The sequence below is a fragment of the Hyperoodon ampullatus genome (genome assembly GCF_949752795.1).
Source record: "Hyperoodon ampullatus genome assembly, chromosome: 10".
Taxonomy (NCBI): Eukaryota; Metazoa; Chordata; class Mammalia; order Artiodactyla; family Ziphiidae; genus Hyperoodon; species Hyperoodon ampullatus.
In genome coordinates this window covers 81,188,430-81,197,549 of record NC_136923.1, presented here as the reverse complement: position 1 = coordinate 81,197,549, position 9,120 = coordinate 81,188,430, and the positions used below count along the sequence as shown (strand labels likewise).

General features: G+C 55.2%; 1 protein-coding gene across 1 annotated transcript in view; it reads left to right on the top strand.

The window, feature by feature from the left end:
• Nucleotides 1-354: 354 nt before the first annotated feature.
• TRAM2 (translocation associated membrane protein 2) overlaps nucleotides 355-9,120 on the top strand; it is a gene marked incomplete at both ends in the record, with an annotated part of 70,160 nt that continues 61,394 nt past the window's right edge. The window contains one exon of the mRNA XM_079712965.1: nucleotides 355-474. Coding sequence (XP_079569091.1) covers nucleotides 355-474 — 120 coding nt within the window. The remainder of the gene's footprint in view (nucleotides 475-9,120) is intronic.

The window sequence follows — 9,120 nt, the reverse complement described above, 5'->3', positions numbered from 1 at the left end:
TGGCGCACCGCCCTCCGGCCCCGCCCCGGCCCCGCCCCGGCCCCGGCCCCTCGCGTCCCCGGCGGCGAAAGGGTTAAGCGCGCGGGGGGCGGGGCCCGAGCGAGCCAGGCGCGCTGAGTGCGGGCCGCGGGCGGCGAGGGGGCTGCGCCGGGGGCGGTTCCGGACGGCGGGGGCGGGGGCGGGCGGAGGAAGGGGGCGGGCCCCAGAAGTTGTTGGGCGCTGGGCCGGCGGCGGGAGGGCGAGAGGGCGGCAGGGCGGCGGGCCGGCGGGCGGAGTGGGCCTGGGCTCGAGAAGTTTGCGCGGCGGCTGGTGAGCGCCGGGTGCGGGCCCCGCCGGCCGTGCGCGCCCGCTGCCATGGCTTTCCGCCGGAGGACGAAAAGTTACCCTCTCTTCAGCCAGGAGTTCGTCATCCACAACCATGCGGACATCGGCTTCTGCCTGGTGCTCTGCGTCCTCATCGGGCTTATGTTCGAGGTGAGCGACAGCGGGGTGGGGAGCGTCCCTCTCGCGCGCCGCCCGGCGTCCTCCTGCGGCTCTCCGGGGTCCGCGTCTGCGCCCGGGCTCCCGGCCGCCGTGTCGGTCCCCCGCACTCCCGGCTTTGTGCACTGTGTGCCCCTCGGCCTCCTAGTCAGCCCAGACACCGCCGCCAGCTCCGCGCCGTGCTCGCCTGCCCTGCCGCCCTTTTGGGCACTTACCGTGCCCTGCAGCTCTCCCTGCAGCCCCGAATCCTCAGCCTGGCCTCGAACCAACCGCAGAGCTGCCACCCGGCCCGCCCAGCGCGGGTTCCTTTCTGGTGTCCGGGAGCCAAGCCCGGAGACTCCCAGACCCGCAGTCATTGCACAACTCCCCTTCCCAAGCCGTGGCTGCTAGCTCCTCTGGGCTTTTCCAGTGGGAGGGACCCCGGCCCTTTTCCTCCTCCCACTTGATTTTCGGGGTCTTTTGCATCCTCCTCTCTGGGCCAGACTCGGGGTGTTCACGTGTGGCCCTGGCCCCATCCCAGCAGTGCACTTCTGCCGTCCTCCCGCCACCCTCCCCACCCCCCTTTTTCTTTTGCTCTTGCCCCAAAGGCCAGTCTTCCTAAACCCTGTTTCACTCTGTGAACTGTTCCTTCAGATCCATCTGTGGTGGACCCAGAGCTTCTCCTGTGACAGGAGCAAGGCGCGGGCCAGGGATACCCTCTGCTTTTAGGGGAAAGGTGATTCTCTCAAAGCTATTCGGGTAGGGGGAGACGACGGGGTCCTGCTCAGGACAGCTGGGGCAGGCCTCATAGAGCAGGGAGTTTTAGTAAGCCCGAATGGGGTCAGAATCCAAGGGGGCCGATGGGAAGGATTCCCTACTCCCGACAGCCAGAAAAATGTGATATTCACAAGTGGGGAGAACTGGCAAACGCTGAGTGTAGGACTTGCTGTGGTCTGTCTTGTCTCAAGGGTCAGATACGTGAGTGACACTTCGTCGGCAGCTTATCTGCATTCTCAGGAATGGGTTAGGAAGCTGTAACTCTCTATAAATTGCCTTGAAGATGGAAGATTCCTGGCGTGGCTTATTTCCTCTTCTGTGTCCGTCTCTGGGTTCCCTATCTCCTCTCTAAGGATGACAAGGGCCCTGCTTGGTCAGTGAAGCTGCCCTCAAGCTGGGGACATTCTTGTGGTGGCCGAGTCAGCGTTGGATGTCTGCATGTGTCCTTGGCTGGGCCTCAGGGTCTGCAGGCCTCCTTTACAACTTCCACCCACCCCGACAGCTCTCCTGATGTATCCGCGGCGAGGGCTTTGTCAAGCCAGGGTGGTCCCCGTGTCACAGTCCCTGCTCTGTCACTAATCTGACGAAATAAAAAACAGATGCAGCCTCAGTTTCCCCATCATTACAGATTAGTAAAACCTGTCTTCCTCACGGGGTTATTGTGAGGTTTAACTGAGATCACGTGAGCAGCAAAAGCCATAACAGGTTCTACCAATGTGAAAGCAGGTCTTTTGCTCCTGAAACCCTGTTATTGTTGATCGTAATAGCTTAGCGGGATAGGAGAAAATTGTTTGGTCCAGCCAGTGCTCTCAGTGTCTCCTTGCTGTCCTCCATTCTAAGAGGTCTCCCAGTGCCTTGTCACCAGACTTGGAGGGTGTGGTTGGAAAGACACACGTGACAGCTGTAGCCCTCACAGCCAGCGACGTCTCTTGCATAGCCTGGTGGGTCTCTCTACTGTGTCTCTGGCATTCGTTAAGGATGGTGGCTCTACCTGCTTTTACCTTTGCTCAAAAAGAGCTGCCGAGTATTTGAGCTCGGTACCACCTTCCCTCGCTGCCTCTCGTCTGGTGGAAAGTCCTATTGGTTAAACTTGGCCGTCCATGGGAGGTGGAAAGTGCCAGGAGCCCTTAATCCCAGTACATGACAAGAGGAAGGCCCAGGGTGGGAAAAAAGACCCCGAAAAAACTGCCCTGCCCTCCTCCCCCTCTTGGGATTGGACTGGGGAGTGTGGAAAGGGCCAGGGCTGAAATGCCTGCCTCACGGCTCCCTGTCCCACCACCCTCTTCTGGTAGAACTAAGTTAGCCCCACAGCATCTGTACGTACAGGACAGGTTGTCTCCTCAGGAAGGTGCACTGGAGGTACGTTGTGGGTCGGTGCAGGCTGGTCTGGGAGGAGGAGGGCCGTGCCCAGACCTCCCTTATGAATCACGTGTGTTCTGCTGCACTAGGCACACAGTAGGTCTTCATTGTCTGAACCTACCAACTGACTCTCCACAGAGACAGGTATCTGGGGGTGGGGACTCAGATTTCTGGAACTCTGCTCTGAGCAGGACCTCAGAGAAACACGTGTGGGCATCCTCACCGTTGGGGTAAACCAGCAAGGGACTTACTAGCTATCACTCAGGGTCATCTGGGTTCTTCCCTGGAGGGGTGGTGTGTATGTGTGTGTGTGTGTGTGTGTGTAGGGATGCAGATGGTGGGGGGCAGGCCAGCACTTAACACAACTCGCTTTTTCTTAGGAGTGAGGACGGAAGGAGAGGGACAGGGGAGGGGAAGGCAGGGAGGGAGGACGGCAGGCTTTTGGGTTTCTAACTTGGGCAGGGCCAGGATGCCTCCATTCAGAAGCTGAATCAGGAAAACTCAATTATAATTCTTCCCACAAAGAGCGAGTCTCCTGGCTACTTCTCCCTCTGGGGTCCCCTGCCCAGCCTCTGCCAATGAGCTGGGGCCCTCTCCCCCCACCCCAGCCAGCCACAGCCGGGCCTTTGCATCTTAACTGGCCTCCACTTCTTCCCTGCCTCGCCCCTTCCCCAACTCACTGGTCAGCTTACCAGCGTTCAGAGGGGCTTTCGTTCCCCCGCAGGAACCCCAGGACTTTAGTTCTGTCCCCTAGGAGATGATGACTCCAAGTGCCTTCCCTTGGGATCACTTCCTTTGGGGAACACACATGAAAGGGTTGCCCTCCCACCTCCGTTTGGTTCAGTTTTGAACCCTCCTGGGGTTCCTTCTCCCATTTCCGAGGCCAGGGGCAGGCTCTTCCCCCTGAGCCCAGGTTTTCTTTCCATCCTGCGGGCTGTTTGGAATAGAGCTGTTCTGTGCAGCCACAGCACTTGGCTAAAAAATGTCAGGAATGTGGAGCTTTATTTTCCCCCCTCCTTCCCTTCCAGCTTTCTCTTTCTTGACTCTGCTGGGGAGAGGTGGTGCAAGGGGGATTTCTACTCCACACTTTGGTCCTTCAGGCCTGTCTGAGGTGGAGCCCGGCCGGAGCAGCCTCCAGGGTGTGGGCAGCCAGTGGGGTGTGTGTCAGATTTGAAAGCCGCCTCCCCTCTCCTTTCCCTTTCCAATGTCCTGTTCCTTTGGTGCCACGGTGCCACGTTTCAAACTGAAACAGGCAAGGGGAAGAGAGAGGAAAAGGCGCTCATTAGCGAGAACAGAGAATGAGAACAAGGGGGCACATCCAGCAGAGAGGAAGCCACTTGTACATTACCTACAAGTGTCATTTCGAGACAGACTTTTTCTGTTTATGGCAAAGCTCATTTGCAGGCGCTGCTGGCTCTGCAGCACGGAAATGGTTCTGAAATTCTGGGCCCGTCCTTTGGAGGTTGGGTTCCTGTTTGGTCTGTGATGACTTTAAGAATTTAGGACCCAGAGAACTTTGGGGGTAGTGGCTGGTTTTTGCTTTTTAATTGTTTTGGAGGCAGATGTGGTGGAGCCACCTTTTCTCCAGGAACTGCCTTCTTCCCGGTTGCTGACACCACGGTCGACTTGTCAGGGTGATGTGTTTGCAGCGTGTACAGTGGGAGCCCGTCGTGTCACGACCTGGCAGGACACGGGTTCCGTGGCACCAGTCCACATCCTCCCAGGCATACCTGTCGACATCACAACCTGAAGGGAGGCTGCTGGTCCTGCTGGTGCTTAGCATTAGTGCTGTAAGACAGTCCTGCTTACATTCTGTTAGTACAAAGAGCCGTGCATATGGCACAGATGTACATCTGAGGGCAGATGTCGCTTTTACTTTAATTCCTAATCTCTTTAGAAGATGTTCTGCCAGCTGTTACAGTTCCTGACTTACGCATCTTCCTCTCCAGCCTCTGACGTGGCCCATCAGTGGCGTTCTAGAGAAATGAGTCAGGGGAAGCCGAGAAGGGCCACTTAGTCCCTTAGGTGCCCTTGTTCTGTGGTTGGATTTTTACCCGCATTTCAGTGATCTGAACAAAAGAGCAGAGATTTGGAGCTAGTGTTCCTCCTGGTCCAGCCTCAAGTGTAAGTAACCCTGTCCTATGGGATGTAAGGGCACCTCGGTGATCCCTGTTTCTTCCTTTGGCAAAAATGTGACATCCAGAAAGCTGGTGTTTATCAGTGAGTGAGTTTTTAACCCTCACAGCAGGATGAAGGTACAAATGTCCCGCCCTGGCCCTGGCCCACGGGCGCTTAATTGATGGTCTCAGCAACCACGCTGGTGGCCACTGTTATTGGCGTCATTGCTGGGTGTGTGAGAACACCTTCCGCCATCAGACTGGCTTGAATTTCAGTTTAGATAAGACCTGTTTTTTCCATGAGACCTCTCCCCCAAGTTCTCCAGTGCCAGCCGTCTGCTCCAAAGCGGGCGATCACTCTGCCCTGGGTGCCTCTTTCCCCTGCTCCACAGAGAACATCTGTTGTCCCTCTGCCATCCATCTTACTGGAAGGTGGGCTGGGGGTGCTGGAGGGTCTCAGAGCTGCCGCTGTCAGCTGCCCCGCCAGCTCCGTCGGTGCCACTTTCCTCTAGCTCCCTCTGTTGTCTGCACCCTCAGCCGCTGCTTCTTGGGGGCACTGTCCGGCCCGGTCACAGCAGAGTGCCTTAGTCCTGCCTGTTTGCAGAGTTGCATGTGTTGCTATGGAGAAAACTTCACTCTGGCAGGCACGAGCTCCTTTCTGATCTGCTTCGTAGTGGGCAGGGACCCCAGAAATCAGTCTGTGGCAGAGCTGATATATCTCCCGTTCCCACCCTGATAAATGCCTAAGCTGGAGCGTTGATAAGAGCAGATTAGAGTTCCCAAACTACAGAAGTGCTTTCTAATCAGCCAGAGTGCTATTAGCAAGCTTTGGTGGGAAACTTTACTGATACGGATCTCTTCACCTTTTCATCCAGCGCTGTGTATCTGGTGTCCGTTGGTATCTAATGGTTAAAGAAAAGGGGGCAAAAAAAGGGAAAAGAAAACAGTAAAGCTACTACCATGGCTCCTGACACAGCCCTTCTCATTTCACGAGCAGCCCTTTGTCTCATACACAGCCTGTTGCTTTGCCTTGACTTACCTCAATGTCTCAAGTGTCCCCAGTGGAAGGAAACCCAGCCCAACTTAGTCACCACTGGTTAACATTGGGAGTTGACTTTGCGGTTTGAAGAGCTATGCAAGCAGGTCTCCTGGACAGTGTAGGTTCACACAGCTTTCCTGCGTGAAGGAACGGAGCCCGATTGTGAGTGGGGGACTGGGAGGCCCCTGGAGAGAATTTGGGGGCACGCAGGGTTAGGTGAGCCGCTGCTCTGTGGCTCTCTGCCCGAGCCACGTTGCCTCTTGACAGCTCCCCTCATCTGTCTCGAGGGGTTGGCAGCATTTTCCATCTGTGAAATGCTTTACTAGCCTCACCCTGTAATCTGGATGGTTTATGGGGGTTGTCATACCCATCCAGAGCCTGGCTTCTAGAGGAGAGACTTGGCCAAGGACCATCCGCTCCGAGTTAGAGTTGGAGCCAAAACAAGAAGTCAGCCACGTCTGGCTCACATTTAGAGCTCAGCCCCGATGCTTCCACCAATGGAGCGTCTACAGAATGTAGCCACAGGCCGCTTTATTTTTCTCTGTCTGAGTGGAATCTGTTTATTACCTGGAAGTAATGTCTGCAGGTCATTGTTCCACTTGGAGGCTTTTCTGTCTGGAAGAGTCGTTGCCATTTGCAGTGACTCCCTGAAAGATTCCAGAGAGTGACCCAAATGTGTGTATCACACGTGACCGTGGGCGAGTGGGCAGAGGCTTTACCTCCTGTTAAAGTTACTGCCTGCTGTTAGCCTACATCTGCGTGAGAGTTGCTGCTTCTGGCTGCTCTATCTTCATTGCCCGTATCATCAAGTGAATATCATGGCCATAGCTCAAGGGCACATCTTTTCTTCACGTTTTACAAGTCTAAGGGCTAAAGGGAAACCTAGACGTCATCTACTATGTTTACAGAAGAGGAAAATAAGACCCCAGAGGTTGGGTGATTTGCCCAGGACAGCAGTGAATTTCTGGTAAACTTGGGGCTTGAACTCACATCATCTGACTCAGGCCCAGTGCATTTTTACACATCTGCTCACTGGCTTTCCCGACGCTGCCTTTGAATGCCACTGTGTGTGCAGAAGCCTCGAAATTGACAGATTCTTCCTAAACGTGCTGCGTTCATTTACTCGGCAGCTGTTTGTTGACTGGGCGCCTGCCATGTGCCTGTGTGGAGCTCTGAGAACGCAGATGAATAAGGTGGGGTCCCTGTCTTCAAGGAGGTCACGATGTGGTAGCCTAAAGCTGATAGACTGTTTGTGGATAGAAGTGAGGTCTTGAACTTGATGAAAGTGACAAGTGCAACTTACAGATCATTGGGCCTCACCCTCAAGCCATTGCCGTTGGTGGAGGGGGGAGTTTATTGAATAGAGACCCAACACCCTGAGTGGTCAGCAGGCAGAAGATAAGCATGGCAGTGACTCCTGGGCATCTCGTATGTCACAGCCTTGCGGATGAGTGAACTGACCAAAGGCAGTGAGTGTGTATGTGTGTGCAAGGTGTGATTTCTGGCACTTGGAGGCCTTCACTGATTGGGACCTTGCTTCAGGTTCAGAGAACTCTTCCATAGGGTTTCTTAAGATTTTCAACATCAAACCCCAGCGGGATCTGTGATGTGCCTTTTGGGTTAGTGGGGGGTGAGAGTCACACCTGAGGTGAGAAAGGACATCATCCTCAGAGCCTCAGCTGTCCTGCCTTTGAAGAGGGTTTCTTAATAAAGCTCCTTAAGTTTTAAGGACAGAGTATCATTAGTTTAATCAGTTTTTGCTTTCGTCTTTATCATAAAGGTGCAGATACTCTCTGTTTTCACGGAGAATTTTAAAAAGAGACTTTTTAATGATGAAGACTTCCGTGGCTTTGGGGAGGGAGAAGGATGTGCCTACCTATGGGCAAAGCGTGGGGACGTAATGTATAGCAACATGCCTATCCCTGCTCTGTTAACTTGTGCCCCCTTGCTTCGAGGAAAGCCTGCGACCTCGCTGGTTAGTTAACAAGTGTTTCTGGTCTGTTGTGCGTGCCCGGCGCAGTGCTGGCATCTTCGAAAAGATGGCATTGAGTGTCAGTGAGAACGTGGCTTTGGGGTGAGAGGTGACAGGGGATGTATTATCAGCTCCTTTCCTGAAGGTTAAGGGCCATCTGGGGGCTCCTGACCTGGAGCAGTGATCCTAGGATAGGCAGGCCTTCGCTCCGTGATTCCCGGAGTCCTGCGGGAAGTCGCGGAGCCCCTTCACGTTGCCCTGTTTCCTGCAGAGAAGGAACACCTCTCCCAGGAACTTCTTCCTCAGGACGTGGGACGGGATGGGGCTTTTCAGACCCAACACTTCTGGAGTTTAGAGTGTGTTTGGTTTGCTCTCCGACTTTGTACTGGATCAACTTTTGACCTCGATGGGCAGGGAATAACTTGTTTGTATGGATTTTGTGACTGCTGTTTGGAAGAGGGGGTGGAGGTGGAAAGGAATGAGGGATCGCTGATTTTTTCTTTTTTGTAATTGCAGTTTGGTCTCTGGTTTGGCGTGACGTGCGGGCACGTGCTCCTTTTCCAGGGTCCCCGCGACAGAGCCCGGGCAGGGAGCTGCGCGGTGGAGGGGTGAGGACTGGGCCCCGGGGCCTCTGCCCCTAAGTAGCTGTGCGGCCCCTTCTCCAGTCTGGGCCCCGCTGCTTCCTGGGGGTGTCAGTTGCCCTGCGGCTCAGTCATGCCTTTCTAAGATGCTGATGCAGAACAGGGCTGGGACATACGGGTAACACTTCAGTTGAAGGAGCACCTTCCCCACAGCCACATGGATTCAGGGTTAAAAAGTTGCCTCCACTACCTCCTGAAGTTGAGGTAGTGGTCTCAACTTCTGCTTTTGGTTTCATTTCTTATTTGAGTTGAAATCTAGCCTGAATTTGGGTTTGACATGTCATAGAGCTTAGTGGAACCAGTGGTGAGGGAGGAGAAAACCCATATGTTAGAAAGGAATCACCTGGGATGGGAGAGGGAGCGGGCTCGGTCTGTGACTTTCGAGTCAGAGGCCGTGTGGCCCCTCCCAGGCTGACAGGGGACCCGGGAAGAGCAAGAAGAGGTCACTGTCCTGGGCAGAACGGCCAGCGTGTGCCCTGCCCGCTCAGCGTTCGTCGCGCCGGTGCTCAGGGTGGTCCCGGGCCCTGGCTCGAGCGTGTGTGCACGTTCAGGGACCCGCTTGTTCCCTCCACCCCTCACGCCCCTAGGGGCCGGTTTATTTCGGCTCAGTAGGGTGAGCCTAGAGAGTGAAACGCCCCCCAACCCCACACCTACAGCAGCGTTCTTAAGGTGTTGCCCGGCCAGCTGATAACACTCCCACTCCATCTGCAAGGCCTGCAGCTCCTCTGCCCATGGGCATGCTTTCTGCCTCGAAAT